This window comes from Alnus glutinosa, chromosome 9 (genome assembly GCF_958979055.1).
Source record: "Alnus glutinosa chromosome 9, dhAlnGlut1.1, whole genome shotgun sequence".
NCBI classification, from domain to species: Eukaryota; Viridiplantae; Streptophyta; class Magnoliopsida; order Fagales; family Betulaceae; genus Alnus; species Alnus glutinosa.
The window spans coordinates 11,457,659-11,475,827 of NC_084894.1; the positions used below are offsets into that span (position 1 = coordinate 11,457,659).

At 36.3% G+C, this 18,169-nt stretch overlaps 2 protein-coding genes across 3 annotated transcripts; both read right to left on the minus strand.

Annotated features, from left to right (window-relative positions):
- Nucleotides 1-1,951: 1,951 nt before the first annotated feature.
- On the minus strand, nucleotides 1,952-4,721 carry LOC133878407 (dehydration-responsive element-binding protein 2A-like). 2 transcript variants are annotated; one of them, XM_062316962.1, is made up of 3 exons: nucleotides 4,368-4,721; nucleotides 3,987-4,269; nucleotides 1,952-2,989 (listed from the first exon to the last, which is right to left on the minus strand). In XM_062316962.1, exons 2-3 carry the CDS (start codon nucleotides 4,016-4,018, stop codon nucleotides 2,233-2,235), a joined length of 789 nt encoding a protein of 262 aa, XP_062172946.1. In that variant the 5' UTR covers nucleotides 4,019-4,269; nucleotides 4,368-4,721; the 3' UTR covers nucleotides 1,952-2,232. The 2 variants fall into 2 exon arrangements, with proteins under 2 accessions (XP_062172946.1, XP_062172945.1); XM_062316961.1 differs by having other exon boundaries at nucleotides 1,952-2,998; nucleotides 4,368-4,719.
- A 3,213-nt stretch (nucleotides 4,722-7,934) lies between these two features.
- On the minus strand, nucleotides 7,935-12,612 carry LOC133876762 (uncharacterized). The gene is made up of 8 exons (XM_062315009.1): nucleotides 12,600-12,612; nucleotides 9,904-10,246; nucleotides 9,599-9,857; nucleotides 9,164-9,316; nucleotides 9,025-9,078; nucleotides 8,569-8,907; nucleotides 8,095-8,391; nucleotides 7,935-8,018 (listed from the first exon to the last, which is right to left on the minus strand). The coding sequence occupies exons 1-8, from the start codon at nucleotides 12,610-12,612 to the stop codon at nucleotides 7,935-7,937; spliced, it is 1,542 nt and encodes a 513-aa protein (XP_062170993.1).
- Between the last annotated feature and the right edge of the window lie 5,557 nt (nucleotides 12,613-18,169).

An 18,169-nucleotide genomic window follows, 5' to 3' on the forward strand; every position in this document is an offset into this window, starting at 1 on the left:
ATTTTGAATCTAAAATGCTAACAAAAAAATTAAAAAAAAAAAAAAAAAAGAGTATCTAACTTCAAGTGACATTTACTTAATTAAAGTAACTATTTTTGAAACCGCATTTTAAAATTACAAATTTTGAAATCGTAAAACTAGTCAGACCCTTATTCCCTTGAAACTATCATCCAATTTACAATGTCCGATCAATCTTTCCATTTGGTTTAGCGAGCAAAAATTACAATAATACCCTTCATAATAAAAAAGGTTTGAAAAAAAAAAGTAAGAAAAATTCAGAAAAAATTACACTTTTTTCTTAATCAATAATTTTTTTTTTTTTTTTTTTTCCCTTTAATGCAAGCTATTTTTGTCATTTTGGAGGTGAAATGAGATATTGCAACCTCAATGGTAAATCAATACGATACATAAAATCTTTCTCAAAAAATAAAAAATTAAAAAAAAATTAAAAAAAAAAAGGAAGAAAAAAGATACACAAACTAAATTGAAAGATTTGGGAGACATTGCAACAATGGTGGTAGTGGTAGCTAGTGTTAGATAGAAGAAGGTAAATTTAGTTGTCCCTTTCAAAAATCTTAAAATAGACTAATAGAGCATATAAACTATCTCATTTCCGTACACGTATGTGCGTGCGAGCGCCTGCATATGCATACGTTAAACCATATTTAAGTAAACATTTTGAGTTAAAGTGATGATCAGGTGGAATATTAGGATCTGGCTTTTTAACCCCATCATCAACGTTCCTCAGCCAATATGTCTGATTGAAGGAAGCTGCACCCTCCGGAACATCATCCATCGCCGACTCATGGCCTTTTGGGAAGTATATCTCGGTATGTGGATGTGGAACCCAGTATGATGAATAATCCATATTTTTGGCACCACTCACTGCATTTCTAGGTTTCTCTGGCCGATGATCTGGTCCTGCAAGTTTGCTCAATCGCTGGTTTACAGCTCGTTTGGCTTCACTACTTGAACAAACATGGACTCAAACCAACAAATATAGGGGGGTTTTCCTCTCAAAGGTTAAAGTTGTTTTAAGAAGAGAAAATTGTACTATTGGCCTTATGGTTACCCTAAATTACAAGTCACTCTCTGAGGGTGGCTACTCAATTGACAACCACCCGTTTTCTATTTTTTTTCTTTTTTTCTTATCTATACTTTTAGCGGAATAAAAATTTGATATGATAATTGTCAAGTGTGACACCTCATTAGGTTTTTTGAGAAGGAAAATATTTGAAGCCAATATATTGAAACGTAAAAGCAGAAGATATCTCCAAAAAAAATAAGGGCACACTTCAATAGATCTCTTCTTTGTTAAGAGCTGTCAGAATTTTTAGGATTAATCTTTCTTTCTTTTTAGCATTAATCTATTTGTTCTACCCTTGTATATAGTTGTGTATGCTTTAGCAAAAATAAGTGCATAAGACAAATAGATATTCCTTCTACGAATTGAACACGGTAAAAGTTCACCAGTGGCAGTAATAAAAATTGAAGACTGTTAAAAATGTCTTACAATCTGCACCCTTTTCCTTTCTTTTAACGTCTCCGTTTGGCTTACGTGCAGTTAAAAAAGAAAAAAAGAAAATGGGAGATTATGGCCACATGTTGGTTTGGGGAGGTACTGGCACCCTTATTTGCCTAGAAAATTTTACGAAGAAAACTCTTAAAAGTATTTCTTTGCACTCGATTTGAGAAAAGCAGTGAAGGGCACATATAAACCAAATTGACTGAATGTGGAAAGCCTTCCACTTCCAAGCGAATCAACGATAGTGTGTTTGTTTTCTTTTTTTACAGGTTTTCTCGTTACTTCAAATCACTCATTTATATATCAAACACACTGATATCATACAAATCATTTATGAGAAGAAATATATTTATCTTTATCTATATCTGGAATCACATCTATATCAAAAAATTTCAAACCTCAATAAATTTAGTACATGCACCACAGTGAAAAAAACTCAAAACATAAACTTTATTCATCATTATTCAATTGAACATGGTGTCATAGTGTATCCTAGAGTGGTACGTATAATTGTTACATCAAAAAATAAAAAGCCAATTCCCCAATCTAAAACCCTTAGAGAATCAGCTTAGTCAGCCAAAAAGAATCCAAAACTGCTAAGCCTCCCATCTAACATTTCATTATCCCCCTCAACTCAAAATGTGAAATCTGATAAATCAAAAATCAAGGCATCCACTAATCTAATAATTCTAATATTCCTTTGCCTATTAACTCTGGAATGTGTCTGCTGCCATATTATTCAGAGTCTCAGTGGCAGAGAACCAAAGCTGACCAGCATCATAACCCAATACCGATTCAATATCAGGGAGAGGACTAGTGTCAAAGAGTGCATTAACTTCCTCCAAAGACAACCCGTCATCCTCCCAAAAACAGTTTGAAATGGCTTCAGACTCTTCTTCAAGGTTACAGCACCCATCCTTTGCTTCCGACTGCAGCATACTACTTGGAATGGCAGCTTCAGTGACTGCAGCATGCAAAGTATTACTTCTCACACTTATATCCTCAGCTACAAAGGTTTCAGAATGGTTTGATGTAGTGGCAGAATCAGAATATGAAGGAGTTGTTGTCAAACAGATGCTTGATGAGGTTGTAGCTGAACAATAATCCGGAAAGTTGAGGCGAGCACGAGAACCATACATTGCCCTTGCAGCTTTATCATAAGACAAGGCAGCATCAACACCATTTTCAAAAGTACCAAGCCATATCCCTTTTCCCTTTGGCTCACGAATTTCAGCAACCCATTTACCCCATGTCCTCTGCCTAACACCTCTGTACTTACATGATGAGTTCTCAGGACCTCCTTTTCCTTTCATACATCCCTTCTTCGGCCCAATACCTGGAGCTTTACGGGCTGATTTAGTCTCATTATTGCAAGAGTCGAGCTGGGCGTTATGCTCTTCCCACTTGGCAAGGGTCTCAGCAACTGATAGAGCTGCATCTTTTCTACTTCGAAACTTTCTCTTCCTGCAACAACTAAATGGCAGAAACATCAAGTCAGCATCTGGATCTTTGCAAAATTATACACACAGATTGTTTAATACTTACTATTGCACAGGGCAAAAAAAAAAGAAAAAAGAAAGCAATAATCAATTGCAACAAAAGCCTAAGCCCAACCCCACAACCCCACAATGCAGAGCATAATGGCATAATCGTAGAAGCTACGTACCCAAATGTTTGATTCAACTGATCATAGCTAAGAATAATTAATTTAAACACTTTATCCCGAATAGATCGAAGCAAGCTTTTAAGCCAAAGATCAGATCATTTTCAAGCCCAGATCCGGATATGAGATTTTTCAGGTGAACCCTAAAAGAGATCCATGTTGCAAGAGACGGATGGGGGAGGAGGCGCGTGTTGTTCACGCGCTCCATGCGGCGCGTGTGGTACACACGCGACGGCAGTGGCCAGAGAATGGAAGAGAGCAGACCGGAGAAGGGATGCTGATGGGGACACGCTTAAGGGTGGCGAGAAGGGGGCGGAGAGGAAGAATTTTACTGACCTAGGGTTGGAAACTTGGAGCGGAAGTTTTCTAGAGAAAAACCCTAGAAATACTAAATATAACTAATTAATTATGATTAATGTAATAAATAATTAAGTTTCCTGTTCTTGATTTAAAATGATTCACTTTCACACTCAATTAGTCAAAGTGCTAAAAAGTAAACAAATCACAGACCGCGGCGGTGAACCCCAACAGGGTGGGGATCAAGTACGGCAAGTCTACGTTCACGGTCATGTACCGTGGGATCCCCTTGGGAAAAGCCTCTGTCCCGGGCTTCTACCAGGAGGCCCACAGCGTGAGACAGGTGGAGGTCACCATCGCCGCGATCGTGTGAATATTATTTATCAATCACACACAAATTACAAACCCTTTAAAACCCATAAAAAAAACCCAGAAAAACCCACCATCAAGAATTTACAACAATCAAAAGAAAAAAGTAAAATGATGGAAAATTCAACCAACCTCGAAACCGTAGCCTCCGACGAAATGGCCATCGAAGAATCCAGCCGATGAGTAGCGACTCCAAATTTCCGATGAACAGCGATGGTGAACGCGGTTTTGTTTCTGCGCGGGAAAGAAGAACGTTGGAGAGCTTCTCAGAAGAAAACAATTCTTTATGCGCAAATAGTGAGTGCTTGTTGCTCCCAGCCTGGAGCCTTCCACGCGTATTTAAGCGTATTCCACTTGGGTTCGGAGATTATGACACGTGTCCCTGCTTTTTGTTATGGGTGTTCCCAAGCATTCGCTTCCAGAAAAAAGGAAAAAAAAAAAAAAATTAAGAAAATTGATCAACCTGTATGAAAATAAAAAAAAAATAATAATAAAAAAAGACCCAGACATTACTCAGCTTGGCTGAAAACCGGGTCCCCGGCCACAAACTTGGCTACCTCCCTTCCCTATGCTCCGTCGCCGGCGCACCATAATTCATGTGAATCAAATAGCACCTCCCGGCGTCGCCTTTCGACGCTGAGATCACGTAGGCGAACGTCGCCGGATATGGCTTGTTTGTTGGATTTATGTGCATTCGGGTAGTTCATAATAGGCCGAAAGCTTGAGATGGGAAGGGTTAGTTTGGTCGGAATGTATATAAAAGAGAATAGCATGAAAGAAATGGTGAAACCTTTGATACCCATCAGGGGGAAAAAAAAAAAAAAAAGTCAGAAAATCAGAGAGAAAATGGTGGAGGACTGGAGTTAATTTTCTGGTAAGGTTGGGGAGGTTTGAAGATAAGATGACGTTTGAAGACAAAAGCCAAAGCATCAGGTGAAGAGAAAGAAGACTTAGTCGATTTGACTCATCAACAGCTTTATTCACGTGAACACCTGATTGTCTCGTAAACCACGGTATGATTTTCGTCAGTCACGTTTGCATTTCCAAAAATAATTGCTCCAAATTTTGTCTAATAAATAAAAATGATATTTACCTACCACATAACATTATAATTGACTTTTTGTTTTTATTTTTATTTTTTTTTAATAAACTACAAAATTAGACTCCTACCCATTTATATGTTTTTGTGATTTTTTTAATTAAAAAAAGTGAATAATTGTGTCCATAATTATATAAAGTGGCTAAATATTATTTTTTTAAAAATTAAATTATCATTTATTACAAATTTAATAATAACTTTAAAATGTACCTCAATTGTGAAATCCAAACAAACATGATATGTAGGCCCGTTTGCAACACAATCCCCTTCTCTTCTTTTATTTTTATTTCTCTCAAAAATAAAAAAATCATTAACTTCAAAACATATTAATTTTTTTATTTTTTATATTATATCAATAATTCTTTATTACTATTTAAATAAAAAAAAATCAGTACAAGACAATTTTTTTTTTTCACTTTTTCATATAAATTATTTCTACTATATAATAATTGTTCATAATAAATCTTTTGTAAAAAACCAAAAACTTTAAAAACACACTCTCTTTCTCTCGTCCCTCCTTATCTCTCATATTGCGTTTCTTCTTTTATTTTTTTTATTTTTTAATCATTAATATTAATAAGTACCTGATTTTGACTTTTAAAATTTTAGTACATCTCTTTTTATTGGGTTGTTTTCTTCCTATGAGCAGATATTATATACTATAATATAAATTTAATTATATAGTTTGAAACATGTGGAGTAACTGTGTAAGTCACAATGATGTTACCATGTTAGTGAAGAATTTTGTATATATCAATTTCTAAGAAAGTGACTTCAATGGCGAAACCAGAAATTCATGTTTCAATTCAGCTCCTCAAGCATGAATTCTTAACTTTGTCACTGTGGGTGTTACCATGGTAGCACCTACCCGCTGTAAATTGTTCAAGATTGGCTTAAACGATGAAGAGCCACAATCACTTCTTCAAGACCAATTAAGCTTGTCGTTTTCATTACTTCACAAGCTTCTGCCATCCGTGCCAAGTGAATACCTTAACAACAAATTAGATATATATTCATAAGTGGTGTAGTTGTCTAATTTTAATTTTTCATATATATATATATATATATATATATATATATATATATATATATATATATATATATATATATATATATATATATTAATTATGTTCTTTTATAATTCATCAATATTTTTTCAGAAAAGGGTACATGTCTAATAAATCCCTGAGTCAGAGCGCCATTTGAATTCGATCCCTCAATTTTTGAAAGTAAGTATTTGGTGCTTAACTTTTTCGCGAATTTGAAAATGATCATTCCGTCATTTTTCCATCCATTTTTCTAACTTCCGTCTGGGTGAGTCAGCACTTGTCCACGTAGGCGCTTACAAGTCATAGTAAAAACGATGCCGTTTTGATTTTCGACCTTAAACGTCATCCCCAACACGTGCGGCAAGAGCTTTAAGCATAAAGGTGAGGATTGAAGAACGTCGTCAACTCTTCGGGAAGGATGCTTATAAAAGAAAAAAAGTTGAAAAAAGATGAAGTTGCCGGTGGAATGGAAGCCAAATTTGATCAAACCCATGCAAATAAGGTTGAGTAACGGTAATTTTTCAGATCTTAGTTTCAGATCTTGTTTCTTGCTAAAATTTCTCCAAATCCGACTGTTTAGGGTTTGCAATCACCGTCACGGTCGTCCACTTCAATGTCGTCTGTGAAAGCTAATTTGGGTGTGGATGCACTGACGTGCAAATGCGGCCTTCGATCTCCATTAAGAACCTCTTGGACAACTGCAAATCCTGGGAGGTGCTTCTTTGGGTGTTCCATGTATGATGCACAGAAGGTAAGTGAATCGTACCTCAACTATTTGATAATATGCCCAAATGAGTATCACCTATATGAATGTATGTATAACCGGACATTTTTTGGGTGTGCCGTGTATTATGACGCTTATTGTGTTTTTTGTTGTGTTGTTTTGGTTAGAAAGCCGGGCAATGCCATTTTTTTCGTTTGGTTTGACAAAGAGACATGCCCCCGAGGAAAGGAAGTGCTGCCTCAATTACGTAATGAATTGAATTGCTTGAAGGAAGAGGTTATACAACTTAGAGCACGGAAGAGGCAGCCTACTCAAATGTTGCTCCTTTTGACAGTTGTGTTTATTGCTTTTGTGGGAGTATGGTTGATGGGGTACTTGTAATGTTTTTATCTTTTTGTAATGGTAGTATGTTTGTGAAGGAAGTATTTGTAATGGTACATTTGGCTTTGGCATTTTTGGATGGTTGATGGAGTGAATTTAACACTTCCATTTTGTGACTTTGGATCATTGTATGTATGGTATTCCCATTATGTAGATTGTGCAACAATTATGTATAATATCTTATGTGGAATGTGCAACAATTGTGTATAATATCTGTTTGTCATCATCATAAATACATGCAAAATACCAACACAAGAACAAGAACAATAACACAAAATATTGTTTATACCACCAACATAAATTCAAGGACCACATGCATCCCAAAACCCTAACCGTGTTCACAATACCACAATGTACATTATATATCTGTTTGTTATCATCATAAATACATGCACAATACCAACACAAGAATAATAACACAAGGATATTGTTCATACCACAAACATAAACTCAGGGACCATTTGTCAAAAAAAGCAACATTTACTAAATACAACCTCTGGAAATTTGTTCATATCACCAACATAAACTACATAAACTTATCCAAAATAGCAACATTCATTAAATACAACCTTTAGAATATCACAAAATATTATTCATACCGCCAACATAAACTCAGGGACTATTTGTCCAAAATAGCAACATTCACCTAACTACATCCACAAAATATCACAAAATATTGTGGATACCACCAACTTAAACTATCCATTATTTATCCAACATAGCAACATTCACCTAAATAACCTCTCATACACAGATTGTTCATCAAACCATTCTACCAACTGACACGAATGTTTAGATCATTACAAAAAAAGTCAACAACAACATGTTCATTGAGTAGCCATTGCCTTGCCCTTACGCCTTCGAACACGGGTTTGCACAGGTTGGGATGACGTAGCTTCATTTTGAGATACCTAGAACATAGCAAAGAATAAGAACTTGAACAATACTAAATTCGGTAATTGAAGAACTTAACTATATTAAACTTACATTTGAAGAAGTTTCAGCAGTCTTCCTCTTCTTTGGGTTCCTTCTCTTTCGGTTAGGGTTTAGGGGTAGATGGCAACCCTTGTAGTTGTGACCCTTACCCCCACAGTTGCCGCATGTGACCATATACCCACTACGACTTATCTTGTATGGGTTAGTGGGCTCATCGGGTGCCCTTCTCTTAGCTTTTCTTGGACGTCCAGGCTGAACTCTATCAACTGGAGGCAAAATTTCATCATAGGCACCAACATCTGGCCACTCTTCAGGCCCTGGCATAGCATGTACCTGTAGTTCATATGCCTGCATGTACTTATCCATCATGTAATAGCCATTTAAAAATTGCTCAGGCTTTTGTTTGTGCATGTAAATGACAGCACAAGCATGTGCACAAGGGATACCATTGGGTTGCCATTTCCCACATAAGCATGTACCTTAAGCCAAATTCACTATTCGACGTGCGTCGAACATGTGGTCAACCTCGAACTCCAACTCATTCTGCCATCTACATATACAGTTCTTTGCTTCGTCCTTGGATCTTTCTAACTTCTTCTGAATTTTGGGACATATTTTCTGAGAAGCGGCTCGGACTCCGTCTCTTTTTTGCTGGAATCTTGTCATCAATTGTCTCCGGATCATTTCCAGCATCGTCAAGAGCGGCTTGTCCCTAGACTCTTTGATCCATGAATTGAATGTCTTTGCAAGATTGTTTAGAAGCATATCACTCTTCAAATGTGTAGAAAAGGCATGTCTAGACCATGATGCAGGGTCGACATCATTAAGATACTTATAGGCACCAGCATCCATACTTGCTATCACCTTCATGTGATGCTAAAATAGCAATGCATTTGATGCTCTTGCAGCTCCCCACAACTGATCCTTGAATGCTTTACCTTTGTATCACTTTGACTTGAAGTTTGCATGTAGATGACGCACACAAAATCGATGCTCAGCATGTGGCAACAAATGGTCTACTGCGGGACCAAGCCCCTGCACATTTGCAACAAATTATATCAATAAAGATCAGCAAAAAGACAATAGAAAAAATAAAGCGTAAACATGACTTCCACATTACCTTCTGTCGATCAAACATAACAGTCCACCCACGACCTTCACCACTTCCCACATAAACATCATCAATAAGAAGTCCTAAAAACCACTCCCAAGATGCCATTGTCTCACCCTCTACAACCTTATATGCAATGGGGAACATATCATCATTCCCATCCTTCCCAATGGCACACAACAACTAGCCCCCTACTTCCCCTTTAAGGTGGCAAACATCCAAGCATATAACTGGCCTACAATCATACTTGAAACCTTTCTTGCATGCATCTAAGCATATATACAACCTCTGGAAGCAGGATCCCTCTATTTTCACATATGCACTACTGTTGGGGTTTTACCTCAGTATGGCTTCACAATACTTCCTTGCATGGCAGTATTGCTCCGAATGACTACCATAGATTGCCTTAAGTGCAACCTTTTTTGCTCTCTAGCATCTGCCTACAGGAACATCAATATTGTGATCCCTTTTCACCCTTTGTTGCAATGCATATGAGGTCCATGTGGGATCATCCTTGAAATCAGGCATATACTTGGTGGCAAGAAACTGCACGTCAGCCCTCGTATTCTCATACTGATTCCCACATTGATGGTCTGGTTTGAATGTTTTTATCTGTATTGATTCTTTCTTTGCATCCAAAGATGCGTGAATCCTCCATTCACAACATTCACCTTCCTCTTTACAAATTGCACTCACCCTCACCCTATCATTATGTTTATATTTGAAATCAAACATTTTGCACAGCATACCATTTTAGTGCCTTTTTAAATACACATGTATCAGCAAACAGTAACCCCTTCTCCAACACAATTGGCACCCTCATGTCATGGTTCTCATTAAACTCTCGATACCTCCTCCTTCTTCGTTCTATCAACTCATCATCGGACCCATCCAAACTCATCAACTCTTCACTATCGTAGTACTCTTCACCATCTTCATGTCCAGTGCTTGCATGTGGTTCCTCACCCACAAACTTTCCCCACCAATTTTCCATGTATTCCTTGTTAACTGGAACATCACTTGTGAATAGATCGTCATCATCATCAGTTATTTCAAAGTCACTCAACTGTAATTCTTCTTCATCAACTAAGTCTGGCACATCAGGAACACTACATTCAGCCCCCTTTTTTCCTTCTAGCAGACACTCGGGCACCCTTTTTACCAATGGCACCACCCCTTTTCTTCTTCCCACCCTTTGGTTTTTTTCCCTTTTTCTGTGAAACCCGTTCTTTCTTTTTTAATGGCTTTGTTGTAGCATCACCATCGACATTCCCTGTGATGTCCCGATTATTATCGGGCAAAATTGGGAATAAAATTTATAGGGATAGACAGTTATACTTAACTAGACGACTAGGAAATACAGTGGGACGCGCAGATAATGTTTTATGGACCAAAGATTAGATTATAAAAGGAGAAAAAAATGTGAGAATGTAGGAGAAATTGAATAAATGCAAAAGGGGATTAAATAAATAAAATTAATGTGGCGCGTCCGGACGGCTCAACAGGCTCGTCCGGACGGCTCAACAGGCTCGTCCGGACGGTACCTTATCACCACGTGGCAGACGCTCATTCCACGCGCGTCCGGACGTCTACTTTATAGGGTCCGGACGGTCCGCAACGAGCGGCGCACGTCTTCTTAAATGATGCGCGTTCGGACGGTGACTCATGCCTGTCCGGACGATCTGTCTGAAATGGCGCGCGTCCGGACGACTGGAGATGGCCGTCCGGACGGGAACCGATTTAAAAGGGGCAGTACGCCCGTTTCCTTCATTATCAACAGTTTCCTTAACTATTTCTTCACGATTTTTCACTCAAAAACTGTGATATCTTGAAATCCAACCGTTCAATTTTAGATTCGACTTCGATAACGTAATCCTTGAAGCCCGATCTACGTTCTGATTGAACGTTTTGTGGTAAATAGTTAAACTCGTATTGTCACGCCCCCGTTTTAGGATATAAGGGAAAACGCGAACTTGTGTGCTAAAAACATTTAAATGGAAGCGTGCATTTACAACATCTAGATTTTAACTTTAATATTTAATAAATTTTGTCTATTAATAATTCTTTACAACGCCTTGAACTCTGAAGAAACTTACTATACAAAGTAAACATCTAGTCGGTCCACAATGATCTATTGCTTTTAGCGAGGTTTACGCCAATATCAAGAAATGACATCGTCTCACTGGGTCATCTGAAAGGGTTGGGGGAAAAAAGGGTGAGTTCGACAACTCAGTAAGGAAAATACAACACCAGGGAAATAAAACATGCTATAAACCTTTATGGCATAATCTTTTGTCATGCATAATGACAGATTTATTCTATTCACTGATAAGAATTAATTACACATATGATGAATTGCATACTATATATTGTTTTACAACCTGAACCAATTGTATGTTGATTTTAATTTATTTTGGATGATTTGAGTATTTTTGAATATATTGAAATTATAATGATCTTTAGAAGTATGAATATGCTATGTGATTTTAGTGTGAGTATAAGTTGGAGATTAAAGCTTTGCATATTGTTTAAGAAATGATATGCTAGACTGTTTATGTTTTATAAGAAAGCATGTGTTAAAGCATGATTCGTGATATGAAATGTATTGTTTTAAGGCAGGAGGCACAATCATATGAACAATTAACATAATTAATGAACAGGTGAAAGAGGAATATGAATAATGACATATGTAATTATTAATGATCCAATAAATTCTTTTTATCTGTTTTCTCTTTAATCCTTTCTCTGTGGTTTATCCCTTTATAGACTCTACACTGCCAGTTCCCGTGAGCGGCGCGCGTTGGCTTTGTCCAAAGGACCTATAGACTCAGCCTGTCGTTACAGAGAAGAGTCGCTGGGTTGGGGATCTTCCCTAGGTGAAGGCCAACCCCGGCCGGTAGCACACACTGTAATTTGGTATGCTTACCATGCTACCCTATATGGTACAGATCTTAACTGTAGTAGTGCCTCAGGGTTAAACAATTACTGCACATGAACATTTTCTGTAATACTGTAGGCTCTGCTATAATTGTACACTTTATTTTAAAACTGTAAGAGCCGCTTTAATAACTGTAGTCATGTGCAGATTTTTAAACTTTAGATTCTCTTTTTCTTTCAACACTGTATTCTTAAATAAAATCATATACTTTGGAATGCTCTATAATCTTAACTTTCAAATGCTCTTTTTCATGACTATAAGTATGCATAATCCATAACTTTGAAATGCTCTTTATTATAACTGTAATTATGCATAAATCATAACTTTAAAATATGTTCTTAATCATATCTGTGATTTATGCACAAAATTCTTGAACAATAACATATGAGTAATAAAGGTTGGCATTAAAAATCACATAAGCAAACGCTTTGTAAAATTCCACAACACTTTCTCAAAAGATTTGTAATAAAATCTTGTTGGGGGTTTTTCGGTGTTGTATCCCCTTACCTGGATTTTCCATTATCGTCAGGGTCGAGCTTTTACCTAAATAAAACACAAGGATGAATTTAGCGGAGCGTTCTAAAATTTTAGTTCTAAGACTTAAACTAAATTATCCTATATGTATATTCTATATACAAAATCTCTATCCAATTTACAGCATAATTTATATTCATAAATCAGAATCACAACTTTAATAGACCAAATCCTCAACCCTTAGAAATTTCAACAAAAACACAGCCAACACCCATAGCCAAAACAATCAACTAAAACTATTTTACTCACCAACTCACCAAATTCCTCAAACAACATCAAATTCATAATATACCCAATCCAAAACCCTCACTCCAAAATTATTCCAGAATCCTTTTAAACACTAAAATCATAATAATCCTTTACAATAAAATTTGTCAACCAAAACCATTACTAGTAAATTATCCACAATTTTAACCCACAATTAACAATCTAGAATACCCAAAATCATCCAACTCACTACCAAAACAGGAGATCCAACATCTCTATGCATAAACAAGTCTCAAACACAAAACACACAGCCGGACAAGAACCCCAAAACACCCAATATCAAAATACCCATCAACATATCATAGCCACTGTACATAAATTCAAACACTACACACGGCTACTACCCACATACACTGCCGAAACCCATTTCAAAACGGGAAAGAAAAACAACCAAAATACACAATCCAAAATGCCCACTCAGTCCAACCAACTCATAACCCAAATCCATATACCCACATACATAGTCAGAGAACCATTCAACCGAATACATCATCAACTTAGCTAACAAAATCAGTAGAAATCACAATAAATCAATATACTAATTTCCTCCTAAAAATTACAAGATTTATCGAAAATCTCACCGAAAATCGTCCTTCCGTCGAACCCACCTGAAAAATCTAACCGGAAATCGCCACTAGAAGTGGCGTGCTGTCGCGAGCACCCAAAAATAAAAACCTTACTTCTAAAATATATGTAGTAGTGCAAGTAAGGGTCGATCCCACGAAGAGTGATTAGTTAATTTTTATGCTAAGTGATCAAGGATGGGGGGGGTTTTGAGTATGAAAATAAAAATAACTAATGAATAATTAAAATATAAAATATCAATCAAGTAAAGAAACATTGGTCTAAGTCAACTTCCACCATCGGAATCTTACAACTGATCATCGATGCAAAAATATATCAATTCATACTTGAATATTCACCGTTGGAACTATTTTCCTATCTCTCCTTAGTCGTAGTTAATTAGAAGACAAGCGCTCTAATTAACCCTAACTACTAAACAACCCAAGACAAGCGCTATAGGTTTAATCTAGTAGCAGCCTTAAGAATTAGAGAGATCGATGAAGCGAAACAACACAAGCACAAGCGGTTGCATTTAATTTTGTCAAATGTTCTTCCTAAGATTTAATAATCACTGAGAAACAGCAAATCATTAAATCTTAGTTGCTTCATAGATTGTAGGGATCAAACAATTACGGATTTGATATCCAACCCAGCAATAGATTGCAACGAATAACAAACTAGTAGACTTCCTAGCATTTAATGATCACCAGCGCGGAAACTCAGTCAAATCATTAAATAAACTAGTTGGCCTCCTAGGATTTAATGATCGCCAGCGCAGAAACTCAGTCAAATCATTAAATCTTAGTCATTAAACGAGACAATCATAAAAATAAGTATAGAAGAACATTTGATACTCAAAGCATAAATCGAACAATGAAAACAAATTAGATCTCACAGTTTTATTGATTCCGAGGCTTCCGTTTCCTTCGACCAATTATAAAAGTTTAGCCACGCAGGGCCATGACTAAAACTTAGAGTAGAGGGGAGAAGATGGAAGATAGAAGATGGATGAAGATAGAAGATGTAAGATGTGTGGTGTGTTGTGTCATGGTTCCCCCCTTTTATACACGTTTCATCCCATATGCTAGAAGCCTAGGAAACCTCCTAAAGAAAGGTATTGTAAATACTATCCTAAAATAACAATACACAAATCTACTAATTAAGGAAAATATTAAACATAAAATAAATGCCTAGGAAGGTGATGTTTTCAATGGGGACTTTTGTTGCCATATGCTTTATCGATTCTTTCCTTGTTTAAGTCCCCACAAATCAGCCAAGTATGGAGAGAAAATCAATTTGCCTTGTCATGGAAAAAGATGCTCCTTTCATGTTGTCTTCTTCACGTGGTCCCCACAAATCTCTTCTTTATTTTCTTGATCCTCCACGCATCTTTTCTCTCATTTTCTTCCTTTTGCTTTAACTTTTCATTTATTTGCTTGGCTTGGCTGGAATTGATTGGATGATTATGAAAAAGGCTCCAAGTAAAGAAATTTCCATATCTGAAAACTTCCTAAAATAAATCGCATCAGATCCACATCAGAATGTCAACTTCAAGCCCGATTTCTACCTTGATTCATTCGGTATCTCTCAAAACGCAAAACATAAAAGTTGTAGATCTTTTTCTTGGCGTTTCACAGCATCTTGAATCGTCTCAATCGGAGCTTTTATGAGAAAGTTATACCCAGACTACGAACTGATGTCGAAACTGTCCAAAATCACCCAATTAGCTTTGTTTTGCATTTAATGCCTCAATTTGCATCCTAAATCAAAATATAAGAATAATGAGTACATTTAGGCATTAAATAAGTATAAGAGATTAAATATTAAGGGGAAAAATATGACATTTAACATTCTCATCAAATTTCCCCACACTTAACCTTTGCTCGTCCTCGAGCAAATCTCAAATTCACCTTCCTAAGAAAATAAAGGTTGCAACGCCATTAACGAGGAACAACCAAGCTCTTCACAATTCATAACATATCATGAACAAACATTTTTAAACAGGTTAAAATTACTTAGCAAGTATTTTCACTTGAAGATGGAGTAGACTAAAAATGTAGACCCTCACGGAAATAAACACTCGACTCTCATGTGTTTGAAGGGTATGTGTTTCGCTCAAATTCATTCCGATGGAATTGATCTACCATAGGCTTGCATATCTTCTCATTCTCCACCATAGGGACCACATGCATAACATGAATCATAAGGACTTTTCAAGAGTTATAACGGGGCTTAGGATCAAGGTGGAAAATATTTGGGAGTGTAGCTCAAAAGCCATTGAAACTAGTGGAGCAAAAATTGAATCAATTCCGGCTCAAATATATTAGACATGTAAAACCAGTTACTCCATTCAGCAGATTTCTTCAATTTGTATATTTCACGTATAAACAAACTCCCTTTTTAGGAGGAATTATAAACATGGACAATTTGTAATATCAAAGGCAATTTCCTCCATCACTTCCCTTCTTTTTCTTTTTCTTTTTCTCATTTTTTTTTCTTTCTTTCTTCTTCTTCTTCTTCTTCTTTCTTTTTTTTTTTTTTTTTTTTTTCATCAATAATGGAACTCACAAATTGAGAATGAGAACATGTTCCATTTCACCAGTCATAGCCAAACCACAAATCTAGACACGCCCACACTTATTTCTTGCACACTCATACATATCATAATGATGAACAATGCTCCACTAACTTTACGGCTTAGGTAAAGACATTGTTTTCGGGTTTAAGGTTTGTAATGTGGGTTCATAATAAACGATAAAGCTCAAAGGGGTTCAACAAAGGAAAAATTAATTACAAGGTAGGCTATTTGGCTTCATGTAGTTTATAACAAAGAGGGCCTTAATCATGTTCATGCATGCACGTGTCAATATGATCTCGAAGAGAATCAAGGCAAGTTCTGGAGAAACAAATCCATGGAAGAATATCTCTCATGAAAGAAAATAGTGAGACTGATATGGATGTGTCAGTCTAAAGGCTCAAAATCTCACCGGTTTTTGTCTACCAAATTTAGTCACAACCATCTCAAGGAAAATAATCAAACTAAATAATTCTAAGTCGAAAGATTACTATTCAATCATGTCATGAATTTTCCAAGCTTAATTGAACCTTGCTCATGGCATACACAATTAAACAATTTTTTTTTTTTTAATTTTTTTAATTTTTTTAATTTTTTGAAGATAAAAACAAAAAAGAAAACAATTTAAAACACAACCTAAATCCCTTCCCCCACACTTAAAACTAACATTGTCCCCAATGTAGGTGAAATGCAAAGAAAAGGCAAAAATAACAAAAATATAAATATGAGAATAAGAAAACAAACTCCCATTGGGTTGCCTCCCAAGCAGCGCCTTTGTTTATTGTCGCTGGCTCGACTCAAGTCTTTCTTCAATCAGTACAAATTGGATCTTCAAGGTCCAATTTCACCAAATTCTCTACTTGGAAACCTTCATAGAAAGTCTTAAGTCTATGACCATTCACCTTAATCACTTTGGAAGTTGCTAAATTTTGAATTTCAACTGCACCATGAGGAAAGACATTAGTAACAACAAAAGGTCCAATCCAACGAGAACGCAACTTACCCGGAAACAAACGAAGCCTTGATTGGTATAGAATGACTTTTTGACCAATTTTAAACTCCTTCCTAAAGATCATCTTGTCTTGAAAAGCCTTCGTTTTCAAATTAGGGCCGGCTTGCAAAACAGAGGGTAAAGGCCTCTCGTTAGAAATTGGTAACGCAACATTACCTGACTGCTGTAACTTCGGAAAATCATTCAATGCTGCCACGGTTTCCTGCAAATCAGTATTCAAGGTAAACTCCTCATTCTTTTTCTCAAGATGTTTACTAATGGCAACTTCCAATTCACCTTTTCCATCAAGTTCAAAAACTTCCTGTGCTAAAGGATCAATCTCATCAATAGAATAAACATGATTATCATCATCAGTGTAACACCCCAGTTTTTAAAACATATTTTTGATATTTAAAAATATAAATGAATATTTATCATTCGTTTTATAAATTGTTTTATAAATATTTTCAATTGATTTTAATGAACCGGTGTTTTGGAAAAAACTGACAATATTTTATCACCAAAAATATTTATTACTGAGTTAATAAAATAGACGGATATTAACCGTAAAATTTATTTACCTTATTTTCATAAATTTATAATATATTATTTTAATAATAATAACCTTATAATATTTTATTATTCAGCATCTTCTTCTTTTATTTCTTTTATTTATTATCCCTCCACTTTCATTTTTAATAAACGCATACACTGCAATTTTTAATCATCAACCTGCCGCACAAATCTTCCACCTTCTCCACTGATCGACCACTGCAGCACTAATTTCAGTGCTCTCACCAAACCAATTCCACTGAATTATTATAAGCTATCCCACTCAGTTCTCTCGCAGCTATATAACTGACTGCCTCTCTTCTAGAGAACTCGCAGTTCCCTTCTTCTTAATTTCTTCTTTCTTCTTCTTCTACTGTATTCTTTCTGTCCTTCCTTTCTTCTCTTTGGTCTTCTTACTATTCCAAACCATGAGACCCGAGAGATAAGTTGAGAAATGGTGAGATTGAGAGTGAGATACAGAGAGAGAGTGGGGGAATGCAGAGGCTTGAGAGATTGAGAAAAGAGGGAGAACTGGGAATGGGAACTCGACGCACGGTAGAACCCGGAAGCCCAGTGAACCCAGAACCGGACCAA